At 39.1% G+C, this 25,235-nt stretch overlaps 1 protein-coding gene across 3 annotated transcripts in view; it reads left to right on the top strand.

The window, feature by feature from the left end:
* Positions 1-1,915: 1,915 nt before the first annotated feature.
* The window catches only part of SHPRH (SNF2 histone linker PHD RING helicase), a 97,656-nt gene continuing 74,336 nt past the window's right edge, over positions 1,916-25,235 (top strand). For 2 of the 3 annotated variants that reach the window (XM_058534235.1, XM_058534232.1), the window contains exons 1-4: positions 1,916-2,093; positions 17,702-18,368; positions 20,659-20,788; positions 22,679-22,897. In XM_058534235.1, the coding sequence (XP_058390218.1) occupies positions 17,730-18,368; positions 20,659-20,788; positions 22,679-22,897 (988 nt within the window). In that variant the 5' untranslated portion in view covers positions 1,916-2,093; positions 17,702-17,729. The remainder of the gene's footprint in view (positions 2,094-17,701; positions 18,369-20,658; positions 20,789-22,678; positions 22,898-25,235) is intronic. The other variant, XM_058534234.1, reaches the window with a different exon arrangement.

The raw sequence follows: 25,235 nt of genomic DNA, 5'->3' as shown, positions 1-25,235 counted from the left end.
CAGAAGGGACACAGCTTGAGTTTTCGGTTTGCAGGTTGAGCTGGCAGCAGGAGAGACAGGACAAACTTTGGACTTTGAAATAAATCCAACCTGCAAACCACCATGGAAAAATTAAATTGTAAGTTAACAATTAAACCTATCTTAAGGCTAGCCTGAGGAAAAACTGTGAAGCTCTAAACATGACGATTTGTGCTCAGATCATTCACTTTCTACCCTCCAACATATCCTGCTCGTGCTACAGTAAAGCATGCCCCATCTCTCTGATGCCATTTCTTGTTTGTTTGACCTGGCAACTCTCCCTGCAGCACAACTGATCACCCCTGCCAGCACCAATTTTCCAAGACCATGATTCTTCCTCCCACTCTCTGTTGGTACTACACACATTTTAACAATGACTGTGGATGTTGTAATTCATTCCAAATAGTGACTTTGACCCTAATATTTTCTTTTTCTTTTTTTTTTTTTGTGAGGAAGATCAGCCCTGAGCTAACATCTATGCTAATCCTCCTCTTTTTGCTGAGGAAGACCGGCTCTGAGCTAACATCTATTGCCAATCCTCCTCCTTTTTTCCCCCAAAGCCCCAGTAGATAGTTGTATGTCATAGTTGCACATCCTTCTGGTTGCTGTATGTGGGATGTGGACTCAGCATGGCCAGAGAAGTGGTGCGTTGGTGCGCGCCCGGGATCCAAACCCGGGCCACCAGTAGCGGAGTGCGCACAATTAACTGCTAAGCCACGGGGCTGGCCCTGACCCTAATATTTTCAGTTTGTCAGGAAGAGGGAAAGCAGTCCCAAGACACGTTGGTAGTGGAGAAAACGGCAACAAAGAGTCATCTTTGGCAATCATACTGAGTAGCCATCAACTTTGCTTCCAGGGAGCAGGCAAAGGTAAGTATAATATGGAATAAACTTCTCAAGAAATTTTAGTAATGATCTTTCTATGAAGGAGAAAACAGTGCTGGGCCTGAATGATCCTTATTGTTGATACACACAGCCCTATGTCATCAAATAATTACACACCGTTTGCCTTTATTTTTCCCATGCCAACCTAGGAAGTTTGGTGATAAATTGTTTATTTGCTAGTATTTGAAATACTGGCTGCATAGCTTTCAGCATCACAGCAACACACAGCGGCCACAGTACAACAACTGACAGATGGGTGGTGTGGTTCCCTCACCTGAAGGACCCTGGGTCTTGGTGGTGAAAGCACAGAATCTTAAGCATTAGACCACCAAGGCTGGCCAAACCACACAATGCTGAGTCATTATTAGGTACTCATTAATCACTGAGTACTCAATGTTTCCTGCAGGTTATTTTACAGACTCTTGGCCTTTCAGAGTTAGTCCAAAGTTAACTAAGCATAACTCTACCTCCATGAGAAAGAGGCTACCTCTAAATGCAGAGAAAGAAAAAAGACTAAGATATTGGAAGGCCAAGTTAGGCACAATACATGTAGTTTTTCTCTCACCCTAAAATATTTACTCACATTTCCCCGGAAAGTTTTTTTGAAAAAACTTTTTTGAGGGAGATAAGCTTCACCTGTACCTAGTTAGCGGCTCTCTTCTAGATGCAATAAGAAAAGATGCGTTTGCAGAATTCCTTTCTGCCTGCTCATGAAAGCCATAAATCATTTACACCAGTCACTCGCTTCAAGGAGAGTCCCGCCCCTTCAGCGGGGAGCCCCGCCCACATCTTCTTAGAGCCCCGCCTCCTCCTTAAAGGTTCCAGCCAATCCTGTACAAATTCTTTAATATCGTGGGACAGAGCTATCGCGAGACTCGACCCGTCTCCTTTGATAATCTTTAACCGTGCGGACTTGCGCAGAAAAGACTCATGAAGCCATCGCGGGAGAAAGGGGGTGGGGCGCCCCGACGTGCGCGTTCACGTTGACCTCACGCTCGCGCGCGCCCGGCAGCTAGGCGCTGTGGTTTCTGGGCCCCCCGGGAACCGCGACACAGACCAGCCTGAAGCGCGCGCGCCCACTTCAGGCGGGTGTTCGGTGGGTGGCGAATGCCTGCCCGCAACCCGAGGGGGCATTAGGGGGCCCCGGGCCGTGCTGCAGAGAGGCTCAAGAGGCTCGGAGAACCAGGCTAGGTAGGCACCTGGGTGATGGGGGGGTCAGGGGTCAGAGGTCGGGGGCGGAAGATGTCCGTGGACGCAGCCGGGGATCCCAGGGAGGGAGGACTCGGTCGTGCTGGAGCCCGGGAAGGTAAAGGGCTGAGAGGGAGCGCCGCGCGAGTCTCCTGGACCCTTCCCCACCCCGGACGCGCGGGCCCCCGCACCCCCCGGCTCCCGGGGAGAAGGGGGCGCCCTGGGACGGCGGGCTTGCGTCCCCCCGGGGCCCGGGCCTGCGGGGTCTGGCTCGAGCGTCCGAGGGGCTGTCCTCGCGGCGGCTCGTTTGCCCGGGCTGCTGGGGGCGACCGGGCGCTGACACCCTGCTCGGCTCCCCGCGCGGCTGCGGAGCCTTTGGGGGGAACACTGGGTGGGTGTCGCCGTTCGCCGCAGCTGTGCCCCTGGAGGCTGGAGCCGGGCGGCCGCCCGGCTTCCTCGTGCGCGACTGTAACTTAGTCCAAGGGGAGGCCGGGCTTCTGAGTTAATTCTGCAAGTTCTCAGTTACCTTCAGAGTCAGGTGAATTGCATTCGCATTCAAACCCGCCCTTGCAGGTTGCTCATTTTAACTCCACGCTACTTGCTAGGTTAGTGAACGAAGATGTGTTAGCTGATGATTGACGGTCGCTGTCTGATATACAGGATTACTGAATAATGATCCTTAAGCTTGTGCGTTTTTTCTAAGTGACTTGACGTTAGCCACGAGGTAGAAGTCCTCGATGTTTGATGTCTTCCTTTAAATTAACTTGAGGCTTTAACTGAACAAAATTAAATAATTTTAAAGCCATGACAGCTATTTTTTAAATTATTCGTTTGGGTGATAGCAGAAATGATGACACTCCCATGAATAGAAATGATCTGTGAGATCTCTACTGTGCCCGAAAAGACTAGTTGGTTTATGATCAGTAACCATGCAGGAAGCAGAGTGGACAGTAGTGAAACAAGTGTTCGTATATTGGATAACCTGCACTTTCTAGAGCTTGGAAGGACCAGTTGGCCAATACCTTGGTAGTTTGAGAATAAAATAGTTTACTTTTGCAGGTGCTATTATATATCTCCTTTTTTTGCCCAGCCTAAAAGAACTGTATGTATGGAATTATTAAAACAGATCTTTTAGTAAGAGTTCAGGCTAGAAAGATTTGGGGGAAACAGAATCTGCTGGTGAAAAAGCTTCTTATAAGGGCATTTTTCAAGTTTATGTGACTAAAACGTGTTTTAGGGTTCAACAGGTGAAAATACTCTCACCCTGCTGGAAAAAGATTGTGGTCGTGCTGCTAGGTCGTTAAGAGCTTTTCAGTCATCAGTAATGATGAGGTTTCACTTGCATAAAGCTCACCTTGGACAGCAGGGTGACAAATGCATACTTGTTGTTGCCTTTGATAGCCTAGAACCTGGCCTATCATGGATTTGCTATAATTCAGAATTGGTATGTGTCTTTTAATGAAGATATAGTAATTTGGAGGAAAAAAGTCTGAATTAAAGTTTAATTGACATTCATTTGTTCTGTTGTCTTAGTAACTTAACATTTGTGTTTATTTGTCTAGCAGTCTATCTCTGCTTTCTGTAAAAGATGCAGATCAGTTTTCTCTCTCTCATTCTGGGCCAGAAATAGTAAGGAATAGATTCACATTACCTATAGTCTTCTAGAATGTGATTAAGAGACACTTGTCCAAAATGAAATGTGAGTAAAATACTATTAAGTTCTTAAAAAGAGGGAGGATATTTAGGGAGTTAGAGATCTTTGTGTGACCTTATTTTGTATATCTTTTGTATCCTGGCACTGACCTGGCATTGGGGGTACAACGCTTAATAGGATACTATTCCAAGTAGTTCAAAATCAAACAGTTAAGAGCACTGTAGCAGTTGGGATCAAGGAGGAGAGGCCCTTAACTCAGCATACCTGGTCATGGAAGGTTTTGTGGGAATATTGGGACAGCGATAGTAAGAAAAATGTGACAGGGCGTTTCAAGCAAAGGGCTTTTGCATTTAAACGCGGGACGGTAAAAGTGTGGTCTATATAGAAAACTGCATATAATCATGTTTTACCCAAAGACTGATATTTAAGGGAGAGGAGGAAGAAGTAAAACCATCAAGGGTGTGATTCAAGTGGTATGGAGAAAACCAGGAGAAGGATTTGGAATTGGAATATGATTAGAGAGGTATATAGAATTTTACTAGTACCTGACTTATTGGCTGCCGGTTAACAGTATGGTTATAAATGGCTTTGATTAAATAATATCTTTGGTTCAAGAAGTTATTCTTAGATAGAGATCTCTTAGAAAAAGAGTCAACCAAAACAAGATTTGAGGGGCGGCAAGGGGGATCACAAATGTTTGCTCAGTTGAGAACTGGACAAAAGGAGAGCCTTGCTGGAAATCTTGGTATTCATTTTTCTCCAACTTATCATTATAAATGATACATACTTTGAGGCTGTAATGTTAAAAGGATTGTGTTGGAGGCAAACATCTGAAGGAATGTGCAAATTATAGTGGTATATATAATTTAAAAGCTACTGGATGAGTTACCAGAGAACAGAATAAATAGTTGAAGAAATATGTTCTGGTTCAATAATATCTCTGTTACAAGATTGTTGTAAGAGAAATGGCACGTGTTACCTCTGCTCACAGTTCATTGGCTAGAGCTGGTTGTGAGACTATTACAGATGCCGTGCCATTTGGGCAGACATTTCCCTTCTGTACTATACGTTGGAAGGAAAAAAATGGATTTTAGTAGGCGGCTGGTTATCCAAACTTGGCTGCACGCTGGAATCATCTAGGGATCCTGAAAAATAAGGGGGTAGTGCCTGGGCCCTACCCCCAGAGATTCTGGTTTAATTGGCTGGGAAGTACCTGGGCATGAGGATTTTTAAAAGTTCCCTCTGGGTGATTCTAATGTGCAGTCAAATTTGAAACACACTGATCTAGGGTCCGCATCCTGCCACATTAAAGTTTAGTTATTATAAACTGGTTTATAGTGTTCTCAGGATGATGGTGATAGCAACTACCACTTACTGAATACATGCTAAATTTCTGTTAATGTGCTGTTGTACTTAGGTCTAACCACAGTCCTGCTATCATTCCTATTTTAGAGATGAGAAAACTGGCACAGAGAGGCTAGCTAACTAGTCCAGGCCACACAGTTAGTAAATGCCAAAGCTAGAATTAAATCTAGCCCTTCAAAGCCCACATTCTCTCCTGTATACCTCATTGCTTTGCAGATGTGAGACTCTACTGCCGGTTGCTTTTACGGCCTTTTGAGTTAATGATTCCATAATTACCATGTGATTAATATTACTGTGGTTGGTGTGATGGACTGTGTAACTGACCCAATCCCGCCCCCCATATCCACGCTCTTTGCCATGAGGCGTTCCCCCCAGTAAAGAAGTGTAGTGTGTTCCCCCACATCTTGACTTGGAGTCCATCCGTGTGACTTGCTTTGGCTCCTGGAACCCTAGTGGTTTTGCCGTGACCAAGCACTTCGAAAAGTACTTGTGTAATTGGATTTGCACTCTTACACCTCAGCCATTGCCATAAGAACTTTCCTGGGTCACTTTGCTGGTCTCAGGAGGAGGATGAGACTGACATTAAGCAGACCCAAACTGCTCCTCCAGAAGCCTTGCCTAGGTCAGCCAGTCGTCAGCTAACCTACTGATCTGTGAGAATAAATGACTGCCGTCTCAAGGCACGAGCTGTAGGGTGGCGTGTTATACAGCACATTTGTGTTACACCGTAGTTAACTGATCAGCTGGTAGAGCGTAACCTCTCCAAGTTACAGCCAAGCGACCTGATTCCAGTATTCCAGCCTGTGCTTTGAGGACTGGACAAAGATAAACACTGAGATTATTAGGGCTGCCTATGTTCTTCTGATCTCTTATCCAAGATGAGAGGAGATCAGATGCTTGAAAAGTGGTTACCCATATCCAGAGACTGATTACAGACCATCACCTGCACATTGATAAACCAAGTGCTGGCTGAGGGAGTGGAATTCTCATGATTGGCTTAGACCAGCACTGTTTGGTAGACATTTTGCAATTGTGAGAATGTTCTGTATCTGCGCTGTGCAGTGCAGTAGCCACTAGTCACGTGTGGCTTTTGAGCACTTGAAGTGTGGTGAGATCAGGAGCTGAGTTTATAACATTATTTAATCTTAGTTAAAGTTAAATAGCGACATGCAGCTCATGGCAACCTTATTGGACTGCACAGACAAATAGCTTCCTTGGGGCTGCTGAGAAAACCACCCTCCTTTTAAGTCTCAAGGCCACCATGTTCCTAAATAAAAGAAGGGTTCTGTCAGCAAGGAAGAGGGGTAGGTGTTAGGAAGATAAGTAGCATTACTTCAGTTTCTTTTATAGTTATTGTTCTATTCAGATTTTCTATTTCTTGGGCCAATTTTATTCATTTATATTTTGTTAGTAAATTAGCCATTTTATCTAGATTTTTGAAGTTTATTGGAATATAGCTGTTCTTAATATTCTCTCATAATTTTCAAATCCCTCCTGCCTCTACTTTTTGGTTTTGCTTTTTAAATCAGCTTTAACAAGGTATAATATATGTATAACAAAATTCAGCCACTTTAAGAGTGCAGTTGGATGAGTTTTGACCAACCTGTGCCATCGTGTCATCACCAGTCGAACATGTCAGTCACCCCACAGCTTTCGCTCCTGCCCCTTTGCTGTCAGTCCCCTCTCACCACTTCCTGGCCTCTGGTAACCACAAACCTGCTTTCTCTCACTAGGTTTTTGCCTTTTCTAGAATTGCATGTAAATGGAATCATACAGTATTTAGCCTTTCACATCTGGCTTCCTTCACTTAGTTTAATGCTTTAATAATTCATCCGTGTTGTTGTGTGTATCAGTAGTTTATCATGGAGTGGTATTCCATTTGTTTAGCCGTTCGCCAGGGGATGGATATTTTGGTTGTTTCCAATTTGGAGCTTTTATTAATAAAATTGCTATTGACATTGAAGTTTAAGTCTTTTTTGTGAATCGATGTTTTTATTTCACTTCGATAAATACCTAGGAGTGGGATTACTAAGCTTCACAGAAAATGTATATTTACATGTATAAGAAATTGATGAACTTTTCCTGTTGGAATGTTTGCGAGTTTAGTTCAGGTTGCTCGACATCCTCAGTTTTTAAAATTGTAACCATTCTGGTGGGTATGTAGTTTCTCATTGTGGTTTGTGGGTTGAATTTGCCTTGCCTTAATGACTGACGATGGTGAAGATGTTTTCATGTGCTTATTTGCCACTTGTAGATCATCTTTGGTGAAGTGTCTGTTCAGAATTTTTGTCCACTTTTTTACTAAGGTTGTTCGTCTTACTGTTGATTGGTGAGAGTTCTTTATTTATTCCACATACAACTCTTTCATCAGATATTTGTTTTACTAGTATTGTCTCCCATCTGTGGCTGCCCCTCTCATTTCCATAACTATCTTTTGAAGAACCAAAGTATTTAATTTTGATGAAGCTAAATTTATCATTTTCTTATAGTCTCTGCTTTCTGTGTCCTATTTAATTTTTTTTTTTTTTTTGGCCTAATCCAGTGTCACTTAGATTTTCTCCTCTGTTTTCTTCCAGTTTTATAGTTCAGTTTATGATCCATTTCAAGTTAATTTTTATGTGTGATGTGAGGTTAAAGGTCAAGGTTCTTTTCTTTTGCATATGGATATCTGTTTGTTGAAGAGAATATTCTTTCCCCATCGACTGCCTTTGAGTTTCTTTCAGAAATCAATTGACCGTACACGTGTGGGTCTGTTTCAGGACACTTTATTTTGTTCCGTTGATCTGTATGTCTACATCTACACAATTACCACACTGCTTTGATTACTGTCAGTGTAAGTGCTGGAGTCAGTGTAAGCCTTTCAACCTATTCTTATTTTTCAAAATTGTTTGACTCTTCTAGATGTTGGACGTTTCAGTACAGATTTTAGAATCAGCTTGTCAGTTTCTACAAAAAAATCCTGTTGGGATTTTGAATGGGATTCCTTTGACTCTAGATCAGTATCGAGGAATCGATATATTGAGTCTTCTAGCCCATAAACATAGTACGTCTCTATGATTGTATTACCATACTGTTTTCTCTGTTTTTACGTAGGGTTGACAATTTTCAAACTAAAAAGTTTTAAAAATCAATTATCTTTTAAAGAAATGTAAATACGAGAAAACATCTATTATATTTATACACGTATTTTTCATTTATGATGCTTTCCCTCCTTTGTGTAGATCCAAATTTCCACCTAATATCCTTTTTCTTCTGCTTGAGGACTTCCTTTAATATTTCTTGTAGTGTAGTCCTGTAGGTGATAAATTCTCTTGGCTTTTGTGTGTCATTTTTTTTTTGCCTTCGTTTCTTAAAGATAGAATGCTAGATTTAGAAGTCTAGGTTGAGAGAAATGCCTACACCAGAGAGATGGGGCTAACCTGAAGAGATGGTCTTGCTTTTCAGCAATTTAATTATGGTGTACCTTTTCGTGGTTGTCTTTGCGTTTAACCTGATTAGGTTTCTTTAAGCTTCTTAGTTCTCTAGGTTGATAGTTTTTATCAAATTTGGAAAAAAATTTCACATGATTTTTTCAAATATTTTTTTCTTCTTCTTCCCCCCTTTCCTGCTGAGATTCCAATTCTGTGCATGCTAGACTGTTTGACATTGTCCAATAGGTCTCTGATTCTCTGTTTATTGTTTTTCCACTCTTTGTTTCTTTCTCTACTTCATTTTTGATAGTTCTCCTGCTACTGCGTTTAAGCTCACTGTTTTTTTTTCTGCCATGTCTTATCTGCTGTTAATTTCATACAGCATATTTTTTCATTTCGGATATTGTTTTTTCCATCTACATAAATTCCATTTGGTTCTCTTGTATATCTTCCATGTCTCTTTGTCATCTTCATGTTTTCCTCTGCCTTCTTGAACATATTGAAAATAGGGACAATAGCTGTTTGAGAACTCTACATGATGCCTCATTTGTTAGGGGTCTTTCCACAAGCTATTCTTTTTTTTTTTTTTTTTTTTTTTTTTGATTTTTATTGATATTTTAATGGTTTCTAACATTGTGAAATTTTGGGTTGTACATTTTTGTTTGTCCATCACCCCATATATGACTCCCTTCACCCCTTGTGCCCACCCCCCACCCCCACTTCCCGGGTAACCACAGTCCAGTTTTCTCTGTCCATGTGTTGGTTTATATTCCACATATGAGTGAGATCATACAGTGTTTGTCTTTCTCTTTCTGGCTTATTTCACTTAACATAATACGCTCCAGGCCCATCCATGTTGTTGCAAATGGGACGATTTTGTCTTTTTTTATGGCTGAGTAGTATTCCATTGTATATATATACCACATTTTCTTAATCCAATCGTCAGTCGAGGGACACTTAGGTTGCTTCCACTTCTTGGCTATGGTGAATAATGCTGCAACGAACATAGGGGTGCATAAGCCTCTTTGGATTGTTGATTTCAGGTGCGTTGGATAGATTCCCAGTAGTGGGATGGCTGGATCATAGGGCATCTCTATTTTTAATTCTTTGAGGAATCTCCATACCGTTTTCCATAGAGGCTGCACCAATTTGCATTCCCACCAGCTGTGTATGAGGGTTCCTGTTTCTCCACATCCTCTCCAACATTTGTTGTTTTTTGTCTTGGTGATTATAGCCATTCTAACGGGTGTGAGGTGGTATCTTAGTGTTGTTTTGATTTGCATTTCCCTGATGATTAGTGATGTTGAGCATCTTTTCATGTGCCTATTGGCCATCTGTATATCTTCCTTGGAGAAGTGTCTGTTCATTTCCTCTGCCCATTTTTTGATCGGGTTGTTTGTTTTTTTGTTGTTCAATTGTGTGAGTTCTTTATATATTATGGAGATCAACCCCTTGTCAGATGTATGTTTTGCAAATATTCTCTCCCAGCTGGTTGGTTGGTTGTTCATCTTGATTCTGATTTCATTTGCCTTATAAAAGCTCTTTAGTCTGATAAAGTCCCACTTGTTTATTTTTTCTTTAGTTTCCCTAGTCTGGGTAGGCATGTCATCCGAAAAGATTCCTTTAAACCCAATGTCAAATAGTGTGTTGCCTATATTTTCTTCTATGAGTTTTATAGTTTCAGGTCTCACCTTCAGGTCTTTGATCCATTTTGAGTTAATTTTTGTGAATGGCGATAGCACATGGTCCACTTTCATTCTTTTGCATGTGGCTGTCCAGTTTTCCCAACACCATTTATTGAAGAGACTTTCCTTTCTCCATTGCATGTCCTTAGCACCTTTGTCGAAAATTAGCTGTCCGTATATGTGTGGTTTTATTTCTGGGCTTTCAATTCTGTTCCATTGATCTGTGTGTCTGTTTTTGTACCAGTACCATGCTGTTTTGATTACTATTGCTTTGTAGTATGTTTTGAAGTCAGGAATTGTGATGCCTCCTGCTTTGTTCTTTTTCTTTAGGATTTCTTTAGCTATTCGGGGTCTTTTGTTGCCCCATATAAATTTTAGTATTCTTTTTTCTATTTCTGTGAAGAATGTCATTGGGATTCTGATTGGGATTGCATTGAATCTGTAGATTGCTTTAGGTAATATAGACATTTTAACTATGTTTATTCTTCCAATCCACGTGCATGGGATATCTTTCCATTTCTTTATGTCATCGTAGATTTCCCTCAATAATGTCTTGTAGTTCTCATTGTATAGGTCCTTCACCTCCTTGGTAAGATTTATTCCTAGGTATTTAATTCTTTTTGATGCAATTGTAAATGGTATTATCTTTTTGAGCTCTCTTTCTGTTAGTTCATTTTTAGCATATAGAAATGCAACTGATTTTTGTAGATTGATTTTGTACCCTGCAACTTTGCTGTAGTTGTTGATTGTTTCTAACAGTTTTCCAACAGATTCTTTAGGGTTTTCTATATATACAATCATGTCATCTGCAAATAGTGAGAGTTTCACTTCTTCGTTACCTATTTGGATGCCTTTTATTCCTTTTTCTTGCCTAATTGCTCTGGCCAAAACCTCCAGTACTATGTTGAACAGGAGTGGTGAGAGTGGGCAGCCCTGCCTCGTTCCTGTTCTCAGAGGAATGGCTTTCAGTCTTTCTCCGTTGAGTATGATGTTAGCTGTGGGTTTGTCATATATGGCCTTTATTATGTTGAGGTACTTTCCTTCTATTCCCATTTTATTGAGAGTTTTTATCATAAATGGATGTTGTATCTTGTCAAATGCCTTCTCTGCGTCTATTGAGACGATCATGTGGTTTTTATTCTTTGTTTTGTTGATGTGATGTATCACATTGATTGATTTGCGGATGTTGAACCATCCCTGCGTCTCTGGTATAAATCCCACTTGATCATGGTGTATGATCTTTTTAATATATTGTTGTATTCGGTTTGCCAATATTTTGTTGAGGATTTTTGCATCAATGTTCATCAGCGATATTGGCCTGTAATTTTCTTTCTTTGTATTGTCTTTGTCTGGTTTCGGTATCAGGGTGATGTTGGCCTCATAGAATGATTCAGGAAGTGTTCCATCTTCCTCTATTTTTTGGAATAGTTTGAGGAGGATGGGTATTAAATCTTCTTTGAATGTTTGGTAAAATTCACTGGAGAAGCCATCTGGTCCTGGACTTTTATTTTTTGGGAGGTTTTTGATTACTATTTCAATCTCTTTACTTGTGATTGGTCTATTCAGATTCTCCATTTCTTCTTGGTTCAATTTTGGGAGGTTGTATAAGTCTAAGAATTTATCCATTTCTTCTAGATTGTCCAATGTGTTGGCATATAATTTCTCATAGTATTCTCTTATAATCCTCTGTATTTCCATGGTATCCGTTGTAATTTCTCCTCTTTCATTTCTAATTTTATTTACTTGAGCCTTTTCTCTTTTTTTCTTAGTTAGCCTGGCTAAGGGTTTGTCTATTTTGTTTATCTTCTCGAAGAACCAACTCTTTGTTTCATTAATCCTTTCTACTGTTTTTTTGGTCTCAATATCATTTATTTCTGCTCTGATTTTTATTATTTCTCTCCTTCTGCTGGCTTTGGGCTTTGTTTGTTCTTCTTTTTCTAGTTCTGTTAGGTGTAATTTAAGGTTGCCTATTAGGGCTTTTTCTTGTTTGTTAAGGTGGGCTTGTATCGCTATGAGTTTCCCTCTCAGGACCGCTTTTGCTGCGTCCCATATGGTTTGATATGGCATGTTATCATTTTCGTTTGTTTCCAGATAGTTTTTGATTTCTCCTTTAATTTCATCAATGATCCATTGGTTGTTCAGTAGCATGTTGTTTAATCTCCACATTTTTGTCACTTTCCCAGTTTTTTTTTCCTGGTTCATTTCCAGTTTCATAGCCTTATGGTCTGAAAAGATGCTTGTTATGATTTCAATCTTCTTAAATTTATTGAGGCTTGCTTTGTTTCCCAACATATGGTCTATCCTAGAGAATGTTCCATGCGCGCTTGAGAAGAATGTGTAGTCAGCTGTTTTTGGGTGGAGTGCTCTGTATATGTCTACTAGGTCCATCTCGTCCAGTTTTTCATTTAAGTCTAATATTTCTTTATTAACTTTTTGTCTGGATGATCTATCCATTGCTGTAAGTGGGGTGTTAAGATCCCCTACTATTATTGTGTTGTTGTTGATTTCTCCTTTTAGGTTTGTTAATAGTTGCTTTATGTACATTGGTGCTCCTATGTTGGGTGCATATATATTTATAAGTGATATGTCTTCTTGATGGAGTGTCCCTTTTATCATTATATATTTCCCTTCTTTGTCTTTCTTAACCTGTTTTATCTTGAAGTCTACTTTGTCTGATATGAGTATGGCAACACCTGCTTCCTTTTGTTTGCCATTAGCTTGGAGTATTGTCTTCCATCCTTTCACTCTGAGCCTGTGCTTGTCTTTAGTGCTAAGATGTGTTTCCTGAAGGCAGCATATTGTTGGGTCTTGCTTTTTAATCCATCCTGCCACTCTGTATCTTTTGATTGGAGAGTTCAATCCATTTACATTTAGGGTAATTATTGAAATATGAGGGTTGAATGTTGCTGTTTTGTCACTTATTTTCTGGTTCTTTTGCATTTCCTTTGTTTCTTGTCCCATTTGTTTTGGACTGCCAATTCAGTTTGGTTGTTCTGTCTTATGATTCTTCTAGTTTTCTCTTTGTTTATCATATGTGGTTTTAATTTGATTATTTGTTTAGTGGTTACCTTGAGGTTTGGGCGAAAAATCTTCTGTATGAGATAGTCCATTATCTGATAGCCTCCTATTTCCTTATACTAAGTCAATTCAGTCACTTTCCTCTTCCCCTTCTAAGTTGCTCTTGTTATACCTTATTCTATCTTGTGTTGTGGCTGTGTGTTTACAGTGATGAGGTTAAATTTATTTTTGGTGAATTTCTTCCTTGGATCTTTGAGTTTAGTATTTAAGTGGTTGCTAACCTATTCCGGTAAAGATCTACTATTTCTCTGATTTTGTCTACCTACTTTTCTCCTTACTCCAAGCTTTGTGTTCCCTTTCTCTTCTTGTTTTCAGGCCTGAGGGCCTTCTTGAGTATTTCTTGTAGTGGCGGTCTCGTGGCCATGAACTCCCTTAGCTTTTGTTTATCTGGGAGAGTTACTATTTCTCCATCATATTTGAAGGATATTTTTGCTGGATAGAGTATTCTTGGCTGAAAGTTTTTGTCTTTTAGTATTTTGAATATATCATTCCAGTCTCTTCTAGCCTGAAAAGTTTCTGTTGAGAAATCTGCTGAGAGCCTGATGGGAGTTCCTTTGTACGTTATTTTTTGTTTTTGTCTAGCTGCCCTTAATATTGTTTCTTTGTCGTTGACCCTGGCTAGCCTTACCACTAGGTGTCGTGGTGAAGGCCTTTGTCTGTTAATATATATAGGAGTCCTGTTGGCTTTGCTTACTGGTATTTCCTGCTCCTTCCCCAGATTTGGGAAATTTTCAGCTATTATTTCCTTGAATAGGCTCTCTGTTCCTCTTTCCCTCTCCTCTCCCTCAGGAATACCTATAATTCTTATGTTACATTTTCTAATAGAGTCAGATATTTCTCGGAGTCTTTCTTCATTTCTTTTTAGTCTTAGTTCTCTCTCTTCTTCCATCTGGAGTATATCTGTATTCCTATCCTCTAAAGTACTAATTCTTTCCTCCATATTGTCAGCTCTGTTCTTTAAAGATTCCAGATTCTCCTTTATCTCCTCCATTGTGTTCTTCATCTCCATCAGCCCTGATAGGTTTTTCTTTATGATTTCAATCTCTTTTGTGAAGAAACTCCTAATCTCATTTAATTGTTTGTCTGTGTTGTCTCGTATTTCGTTGAGTGTTTTTATGATAGCTATTTTGAAATCTCTGTCATTTAGTTTATGGATTTCTGTGTCTTCGGGGTTGATTTCTGGGTGCTTGTCATTTTGTTTCTGGTCTGGTGATTTCATATATTTTTGCATTGTGGTTCCTGTGTTGGTTTTGGTTTTCCTCATCCTGGAAGTCTCTGGTTGCAATTTCCACCTGCCGCCACTGTGTGGTGGTAAAGGGCTGTGTAGTCTAAGCCCCCTGCGCTCTGCCCCAGTTTTTCTGCTGCGATCCGCAGTTTTGTTTTGTTTTGTTTTGTTTCTTTTCCCCACTGCGATCCACGGGTCCAGTCCAGTTTATTCAGGTCTGCCTCGGACCGCTAGATCTGGTCGAGCTGCAGACTCCGGGTTGCGGGGAGGGGGAGCTCTCTCTTTTGCCCTCTGGGTCCCTGACGTGGGAGGCTTCTCGTTTGCCCCTCTTTAGCCGCTCTCTGGGTTGCTCAGATGTTGATGGTAGCCCTGTGGCTCCTCTGAGCCCTCTGTGCGGGAGTTTCCCACTGGCTGAGAGCGCCCGAAGAGCTACAGTTTCCCGCCGAGGGCCGCCCCTCCCCCCTCTCTGGGAGCCGCGGGGACCGGATCGCTGATCTGATGGGGAGGGAGCGGAGTTCTCCTTACCTCTCCCCACTTCCTCCGGGGGCCCAGCACGTTCCGCTCTCAGACGTGCGGCAGTGTGGATCCCTCCGCTCCAGCTTTTGACTGTCTGGGATTCCGTTGTTGGTCTGTGGCTGTTACTTTTGTTGTATTTTGTGGGGGAAGAATTCACGGGAAAGCTCACTCCGCCATGATGCTGACGTCACTCCTCCACAAGCTATTCTTAACCGTGGATGAGTTCCAGGGATTGTTCCACCTACTTCTTCTAGTGGTTCTTTCTGTAGCTTTGAATATTTCCCTCACTCGAAAATACAGGTCATTAGCCCCTCAGAGACTCAAGGGACTCCTCTCCATGTTTCCAGAGCCTTCTCTGTGAGCAGCTCCCACCTCTCTGGTATTTTGCCCCACAAATTCTAAGTTCTGTCCCCTTAACTCAAGAGAGACCACTGGACTCTGAGTTCCCTTCTCCCTGTGCTGTACCTGGAAACTCTTCTCCTAGGGGTATGCTAGGGCAAGGAAGATCAACCATTCTGGTTTGGCTGGAACTAAGGGGTTTCCTGGGTTTTGGGACCTTTGGTGTTAAAACCAGGAAAGTCCCAGGCAAACTGGGAAGAGTTGGTTACTCTAGCTTGGGCTTTACTATAACTTACTTCATTTGTTTCATTTCTTTCAGGGATCACTGTAACAGTTGCTCTGTGGTTATACCCATTCTGCTACTGAGTCATTGGCCAAGTTATTTTTTTCTTTCAAATTTCAGTAATGTATTACTTTTCTAAAATTGCTAATGTTTTTTTAATAACCATCTTTTTTGTGTTATGACTTCCTGCTTCTATTTAATGAAAACAGTATTTTATCTCCCTGAGAATGTGATGATGTTGATTGTATGTGATATACAGTCCTATTCAGATTACTCCATCTGTTTCCTTGGGTGCAAGTTTGTCTTGGTTGATTTCTTCTCCTGTTGGAGATCCCTTAGTGTTTGCTTTTGCCTGTGAGCTCATCTTTGTAGTGCAGATGCCCTGCTTCACCTTTCACGGTCTCTGCTTGTACAGGTTGCTTAAGACGAGGCTTAGAAGAAGCTGCTGGGACGTGTTTTCTGTTGTAGTGAGTGTGCGTGGGGGGTGGGTGAGGTCTCTCTATAGGCAGAGTCCACTGCCATCTGCTTTTTGCTTCTGTGGTCAGTAACAAAGGACATCTTTCCAGTTTAGGCACTGTTCTCACCAGAAAATAGATACTCCCATCACAGCTGCCTCCTCTGTAAGAGAGATAGGACAGGTAAGGGGCTGCCGGTTCCCACTTTATTGCTCCACTGTTATTTGTTTGTAGCCCTGGATCCACTTTGGTTTCTGCCACCAATGAGCGTGCAGGCCCTCTTGATGATGCTCCCATCTTTTGTGCTGATACATTCACATGTCACTTAGCTTTTCAGACTGATTCCCTCTATATTGTTCTTTAGGAACTCCTCAAAGTTTCTGGTCAACTAAGATTTCTCCTAGTGGTTTGGTTTTGTTTTAAACAGGGCTATATATTTCTGAATTGTTTCTTTAAAAGACATTTCTCATTCTCTCCTAGATTTGGAGCAGGGTGGTCAGGGATGGGGAATTAGTAGAGGTAGAGAGTGTAGACTGCTCTGTGCACTCAGTTTGTCATCAAGAAAACAAAATGTGGTTTATTGTCTGTACTGAATTAGAGAGCATGATTTGATCTGTATTTCTTTTGTATCCTCCCCTAAAGTACAGCACTGTGTTGAGTACTTAATGGGGACTCAGCAAATACCTGACTGGATTCTACTCAAAAATGGAATTATTGAGAATATTTCTTAAACTGCACTTGAAGCCAAATTTTAATTGTTTATGCTTTCATTTTTTTCACCTAAATGGTTGGAGTAGGTTGGAATAGGCACCAACTATCATTATGACTATGATTTAATCTCTTTGAGTTGTTCTAGGTTTCATATAGGAAATGGCTATTATTTGGGGAAAAGTGTAGTTTGGGCCCTACTTTATAGGCTGCTTTCAACTTAATTTTCTCTTTGGGATGACAAACCTTTCATTTCTTTTTTTCCTGAATTTTTTTCTTTTTTTTATTGTCTCTGCCCCATTTCCTTTGGTTGCCGTCACTACCTTATTCCTTGCCTAGCTATCCCTCTTATCTTTTTTATCTGCTAATCCACAAAAAGAAATACATTTTGATATTTTCATCTTCCTCTTTTAAAAGAAAAGATACATTTTTAGGGATTTTTTTAAAACTATGTAAGGGTCGAGTGAAATTTTGTTAACCTTTTGGGATTATAAAACAAATTTGAAATTCTGTAATGATGGTATGAGTTTAAATGTTACTAAAACTCTTCAAATATGCATTTCCAGGATATTTGAGAGATTTACTTTACTGTCATGCTACTCATTAAATGTATTTTTAGAATTTATTTTATTTTATACCGCAAATTATCTTTATTAATTTTATCCATTAAACACCAGTAAAACCATTAGAATTTATATGATGCATGAGATTATTGTCAGTATGTTCCTTAGCTGTATGTGACTTATTAAAAAAATTATCCATTGCTTTATGTATCTCTCTGAAGATTTCATGCTATGTGTATGGACTATAAGTTTATGCTGCATTTCTCATCTGGGAACACTTTGATACTAAAATCTGCTCATAGAATGCCTACTGTTGCGTTTGTCTTCTAGAGTTCACATTTACCAAGAAAACTTGAAAATGAGCAGCCGACGGAAACGTGCTCTTCCCGTGAAGATAGATGAAGAAAAGCAACAGCAGCTCCGTTGGAATATGCATGAGGACAGAAGAAATGAGCCTCTCCTCTTCACTGATGACGAGCACTCCTGCCCCTGTTCAGACTCCTCTTCTGCTCATTGCGTCATCCTAGATGATAGTCTACAGGAGGAAGTGGCTCCTAGGGATAAGAAGAGGTGTTCAGAGGCAGTGAGTGGCTCAAAATCAGTCGATAGAGAAGAGACTGGGGGCACTTCTTCCCCTTTGTCTGTAAAGCTGAATATTGTGATTTCTCCCCATCACTTTGATAATTCTTGGAAAGCATTTCTAGGAGAATTAACTCTCCAGCTTCTTCCTGAACAGAGTTTAATTGAAAATTTTTCTGAGAGGAGTTTTACACTGATGAGTTCAGAGTCAAGCGATCAGTTCCTGATCTGTGTTCATTCAGAATGCAAAGATGGAGAGAAACAAGAAAAAGGACTCAATGAGCCGATCGGTATTTGTAACAGGGGTATTCGAGTGGAATCATCCTTCAGCGGTGAAATGTTAGAAGATTTGGGGTGGCTGCAAAAGAAGAGAAGAATAAAACTTTACCAAAAACCAGAAGGAAGTCACATTATCAAGGTACTCAGTTTCTGTGGTGTCTTTTAAGGTTCCTCTGCTTTGGGCAGTCCATTTTGAAGTTAACTTAGAAGGAAGGTCTGAAAAGGCAGCAATAAGCCTCTCATTTAGATTCAAAGTACACTTTATTTTGGGCTCTCAGTAACTATTAAAATATATATATTGTAGCTGATCACTTCCAGGCTGTACCTTTTCAAGGAGATCTTCCTGGTTCGTCCTTTCCAGCTCTGCTCTCAGTGACTTGTTTCGGTCCTGATTGTCTCCTCCTCTTGCTGCCACCATCCTTTAACCATGGCCCTGCTTGCCTTTTCAGCTCCTTCCTCTACTGTGTCTCTGGAATGGTGTAATATGAGTGCAAACGGAATTCTGATCTTTACTGCCTACAGAATTCAGTATTGTCTGGCATGTAAGTCCCTCCTTTGGTAGGCCCGTATCTGCTTCTCCAGCCTTATTTCATGTCACTCTGCTTTTTATTTTGTCCCAGAAATTCCAAATGGATTTGTTTTCCTGCACATTCCCTGCTGTCTTTCTGCATCTTGCTTTCTTTTGCTCTCATAATTCCCTCTGCCTGGGTTGTTCCCTTCCTCTTCCCTGATAACTCCTGGTTATTCTTTAATATTCAGCTCCGAGTTGACTTCATCTAGGGAGATATTTTCTTAAACTCCATGGATGGTGTTGTGTGCCCTTCCTCATATACTTGATGCATTTGTTTATTTTTGACTTGTTCACTTGTAGTGTACTTACATTTTAGATCTTTCTCCTCACTGCACTATGAAGTCATTTATCTTCACAGCCTAGTAAAGTGCCTGATACTGAACAGATTTTCAGTAAATGAATGAATAAATGTATAATTCATTTCAGGCTCTGCTATTTAGTAGGCAAGTAACTTTATGTAAATCATTTAAATGCTCTAATTTCAACTTCTTTCTGTATGAAATGTGAATAATACCCATTCTTTTTACCTGATACAATTGTGTTGCAAATCAGGTGAGATAACGTTAAGTAAGTGTACCTTAGAAACTGTGAAACAGGTTGATATGCTTTCATGCTAAAACTTGAAAAGAAATTCTACAATGTTAAATTCACTTTTGTTCAATTGAAAACGGTCTTATACGTTTCTCATATTAAAAAGTAATTATATCAGTACCCATATTTATAGTTCCAGAGTTGACAGAAGGAAAGGAGAAATTTCAGAAGTATTAGATTGTAATTAATTTTTCCCTGGACAATGAAACCATGCAACCAAACATTCCCTCCCTTTGCTGACTGTGAGTGCCAAAATTGTGGCTCAGTGATAACAAGTATGTAAGAATTCATGGCTTGTGTGTCTGTGTTCTGTCCACCTCCCCCGCATACCAAGTCTTGATCTCTTCTGTCTTCTCTGATCCTGGTTTTTATAGATAGTTAAACATTTATTGCTGCTATAGTGATCTGTCTGTAGGTGAGCAGAGGGTAGAGTGCAAATAATGATGAAACAGAATCTTTGCCAGTCATTCCCATATAATGCTGGTCGATTCTCGTTCTTTAGTGAAAGAATGAAAATCTCAGTTGTTAGGGAATCAGGTCCAGGGTAATACAGAGGAATGAAGGAAACCATATTTATTGAGTATCTACCATAAGGAAGTTTTAAAATTATATTATCTAGGCTGTCTCAAGTGCAAAATTCTCTCCATTTTGCAAATGAGAACAGTTGGGTCAAAATAAATCAATTATGTGTCCTGTTTATTTAACTCCTAAATATCAATGCCAGTATTTAAATTCACGTATTTCGACTGCAAAACTTCATACTGCATTGCTTCACCAGAATCAAGGTATATAACATTAATCAAGGTCTGTTTTCCTATACATTTTAGTGTTTGATCTAGTAATAGGGATTCCCAAGCCTAACTGTGCTTAAGAATCCTGGCATATGTCAGAACCTTCTGGGAGAATCTGCATTTTTAACCAATTCACTGATTATTTTGATACTCATCATGTTTGGAAATCACTGACTTGGTAGATAGAGGTGGTGTTTGCATCACATTCTCCCAGGTTCGGTTCCAGTTAGGGAAGTATTTTTTTCTAGCAACTTGAATGGTGCATCACACCTAGTAGACGCTGCATTTGTAGACTGAAATTGTTATTGCAAGTGAAAATATATAAGGGAGATTTGGTAGGTATATATTTAGTGTTTGTGGGGCAAATACTATGAATACTTTTAAAATGGTGATGGTAAAAAATGTTTTTCTTATGTCCTCATAAAGAATGGTGTAACGCAATTAAAACTATTGTTATGTTGATTAATTCTTTCTAGGTTGGAATTTATCTTTTGGAATATGGCCTAGCGAAACTAGACTTTTTAAGTGATGCAAATTCAAGAATGAAAAAGTTCAATCAACTCATGAAGAGAGTGATGGAGAAGTTATACAATTTTATTATTCCAGGTAATTTTTAAAGTAAACTTTAAAATTGCTATTACTTAAGAGTTGTGGGTTTTTCCCTAGCTCCTATACATAACATGAGAAAAACAGCTAATAAAACCATAATAAAAATTAACCTCCATAAAATTGCTGTATGACAAAATTAAACTTATCTGAAATGTTCCCACTAATATAATTTGTGTCTTTATTTGCTTAATACTATGTTTAGCTTATAGTAAGTATTCAAGAAATGTTTGCAGAGTCAATAGGCAGAGTCTGAAGGAATCTGAGCTGATTGGAATTTTTGCATCATTCCTGTGCTTTTATTTTGTCATAGCCAGGGATTCTTGGCTGGCCTTTATTCCACCTCTCCTCTGCAGTCTGACAAATAATCTCAAGAGCCTGCTTCTCGTAAAGACCAGTTAATTTTGCTGCTGTTTCTTGGCAAGATGTTGCATCCTTGGTCAGGACTGCTGTTGCAGAGTTGTTTGCCCTTGCTTCCCAAGGGAGAGTGTGGATGGCTTGGTGCAGCCCATCAGTGCTACTGGAAAAATGGCTCAAATTGTCCAGGTTCTGCTTATGGTGGGTCAGCATTATTTCAGGTGCAAATTATAGAACATTTCAGGAATATTCAGGAAATCAGTTTCTAAGCTTGGTTGTCAAGTTGTTTTTGCAGTACATTCTTTGCAAAGCTTCATAATACTAATAATAGTAAATCATTTATGCATATTTTTGCATGCATAAAGACTTAAAAGGAGGAAAATCTCTGGTTTCAGAATTGGAAGGAATGCTTTTAAGTACCTCTAGAGTTTTTAAAGTTATGATAAGAACTCCATTATTCTGCCTTTTAAAAATAATACAATTTGAACTTTTCAAAGGAAAATTTCAAATTTAGTTATCAATACTAGGTTATGCAACTATAGTAACAGTCTGAAATAACCAAGCATATAACTACACATTAATTGTAAAGTTTTAAGAATCTTACATGGCATATTTTTTATTGAAAAAAGTAAGTTACGTATTTTGTGGCTATACATAATCTTTTATATGGAATAATCTTTTCATTCTAGAGCATATGAGGTATGTCCTATAAAAAGTGTATAGGCCTTTTTGAAACAATTCAGAAATGAATCATTAGCTAAAGAGGGTTTGTAAATTTGTTCAAGATTTTTATTTTTTTTTCATGTTATAATAGGCATAAATCTTCTTCCACAAGGCAATTGTGCCCAACAAATGAATCTGGTATTCTTATAAATTTGTATTAATGGCTTTAGCACTTGTCTGCTAAATTGGCTGATGCTGCTATCAAATGCCTGTTCTTTTTTAGCATAAGAAATAGAATGGGAATCCTTGTCTTATTAGACATAGAAAAATTATGTCTGCATATGGATTTTTTTATGTTAAGATTTAAAAGTGAAATAAATTAATCTTTTATCAATTGCAAAAGATATTCACGTTAAATTCCTCAAATGTTTATTCAATATCTGTAATGGGCAAAGCATGTGCCAGCTGCTCTGAGGAGCTATAAAAACAAAAGCAGCCTTTGCTCTCAAAGAGCATTCCAGTTCAGTGCGGAAGGGATGAATACCCATAAATGATTGTACTGCCAGACAGATTGTAACGTATTGCTGTATCCAAAGTATGAATATTACAAGAACACAGGAGAACATTAATTCTAATCAGGGAAAACAAAAGAAATTCCCATGGAAAAGCGTAGCAGTGGGACTATCTTGCAGGATGCATGGGTAGATTTTTGATATGTGAGGAATTAAGGTTAGGGCCTTCCAGTCACAAAACCCACTGAGCAGGGCCCCAGAGGTGGGAGAGTGCATGTGTGTTCTTAGAATAAGAATTGCTTGTAGTTATAAAAGGTGGATTGGGTTATTTTGGGTACATTTGTTGTTGGATATACAGATGTGTTAGAAGAGGTTGAGGAAGATTCCGAGAGCGAGCCAGAGGGACAGGATATTGATGAGCTCTATCACTTCGTGAAGCAAGCACATCAGCAAGAGACACAGTCCATCCAAGTGGATGTCCAGCATCCTGCTTTGACTCCTGTGTTGAGACCATACCAAAGAGAGGCTGTCAATTGGATGCTGCAGCAAGAGCGTTTCAGAAGCACTCCTGCCAGTGGCAAGTATAAGATGCTTAAAGAAAGACAAATTGTTCAGAGGGATCATATGAGACATAGTTAGGGTGGGGGGAAATTATCATTAAACAAATCATATTAAAAGGATCGATAAGGATGCAATGGGTGTTACTGTGGATAACATTATTTTCTAAGACATCTTTCAAAATTGAAATCTGGAGAAATTCATTTGTGAGTTCCTCATCCATAAAAGTTTGAACTGATTTTTCTTGCCAAAATAAAGGCTGCCTTGATTGGAATTTTTAAAAACCAAGACAATTTTTATATGCCTTTCCAACTAGGAATTGCTTTTAGACCCTGATCAGATGGGAATCCTGCTAATCATCTGCAAGAACCTTCACAATTTGGTAGTGAATATTAGTGACAGAAAGCAGATTTACAGAAGTGGGAGACTTATGTGTGACTAATTTTCCTAGGTTTGCGTTTCTTTACTCCAAAATAAATGATAAAATAAAATGTCATTTATTGGAGTGTTTTCATGAAAGTACTAGATTTATGGGAGTAATTTATGCCACTTCTTTATCACTGTCTTTACAGGGATGGGCACAAGATGAGCTTTTTACATGATTTTAGGAAGTCAAGTGTTGACTATTTCTCATTCTTCCTATGTAGATTTATTTTAGTTGATGATGAATAGCTCTTACTTATTTCTCCCATGAGCTTCAGTTTACACCTTTTAATCCAACAAACTTCATTTTTTTTAACTTTGTATTTTTGGAAAGTAAATATCAATTCATAGCCAATATTATTTCTTCCCACTCTTCCTCCTCCTGTACTTTTAATTATTTTGAAGTAATAATAGCACATATTGTATCATTTCAGCTGTTAATATTTCAGTTTATTTCCTTAAAAGATAAGGGTTTTTTTTTAACAGAAATAAAAATATATATAAAATTGGATTTTAAAACCCAATAATTCCTTCATATCACCAAATCTCTTCTTCCTTCCCTCCCATCCTTTCTTCCCCCCTTCCTATTTTTCTCTCTCTAATAGTTTGTTCAAATCTGAAACCAAATAATATCCATACATTGGAATTAGTTACTGTCTCTTAAGTTTCTTTTAATCTATAGGTTTATCTCCTCTCTCTCATTCTGTTTTTTTCCTTATAATTTAGTTGTTGAAGAAATTGTTAGCTCTGTAGAGTTTCCCACAGACTAAATTATTTTTTCTCCAAAATGAAATAATTTTTCTTTAAGTCGTTTTATTAAGGTATAACTTACAGTAAAATGCATAGATCGTAAGTGCACAGTTTGATAAATTTTGACAAATCTATGCGTCTGTGTAACCAACAATCCAGTTAAGAAATAGGACTAGACTTTCCCAAAGGTAGCCTCTAGCCACAAATTCCTCTTGAAACTTGAAATGTAGCTGTCCGAATTATGTACTCTAAGTTGAAAATACATGCCAGATTTCAAATAGTACTAAAAAAGAATGTGAAATATCTCATTAATAGTTTTTATGTTTATTTCATATTGAAATGATAATATTTTGGTTATATTGGGCTAAATAAAATAAACATTAAATTAATTTTACCTATTTCTTTTTATATTTCTAGCATACAGTGCTGACATAAAATAATTTCCATCACCCAGAAAGTCTCCTACTTCAACCCCTTTGGGAAGCAACCACTGTTGTGATAAATTAGTTTTGCCTGTTTTTGAGACAATAAATGGAATGTCAGAATATGTACACTTGGGAGGTGTGGGGAGAGTTGGCTTCTTTGAACATAATGTTTTTGAAATCCGTCCATGCTGCACGTATCAGTAATTCATCCTTTTTTTCTACAGACTGGATTTTGTTGATTAAATCCCATGTGTCATTTAGGAGTTCTTCTGTTCCCTATGGTTCCCATAAATTGAAGCTTTTTATCTTTTAATTTTCTGTTTTATAAACCCTATGTATCTATATTCCTGCTTCATCTGTTAGCCCCTAAAGAAGGCAACAAAAAATTACTTGCTGTTTCACTGATGAGTAGAGACATACATCCAATTTGGCAGTTGGTTTAAACAACTTAAAATATTAAGAGAAAGGACAGTGGAAGATTCTGGCTGGAACAAACTTAGCACTTCAGTGTTAGAGTTTTAGATATTTTTTCCTCAGTTAAGTAAGCCTTTCCTGTTACTCTCAGACCCATATAAAAGGTTAGGTCTGGTTTGAGTTGATGTATTAGCCCTCTAGCATATGTCTGTTGAGTCATTTAAAGACTCAGGCAACTTTTTGAAGGATTTGTAGAAGATAAGCTACTTTCCTTTATTGGTTAGGAGTTTGTTACGTGTATTAGTTTTCTTTTCTTTAATCCTCTATTATTTGCTATACTTTGTT

This window comes from Diceros bicornis, chromosome 39, assembly GCF_020826845.1.
Source record: "Diceros bicornis minor isolate mBicDic1 chromosome 39, mDicBic1.mat.cur, whole genome shotgun sequence".
Classification (NCBI taxonomy): Eukaryota; Metazoa; Chordata; class Mammalia; order Perissodactyla; family Rhinocerotidae; genus Diceros; species Diceros bicornis.
This window is presented reverse-complemented; position numbering and strand designations above follow the sequence as displayed.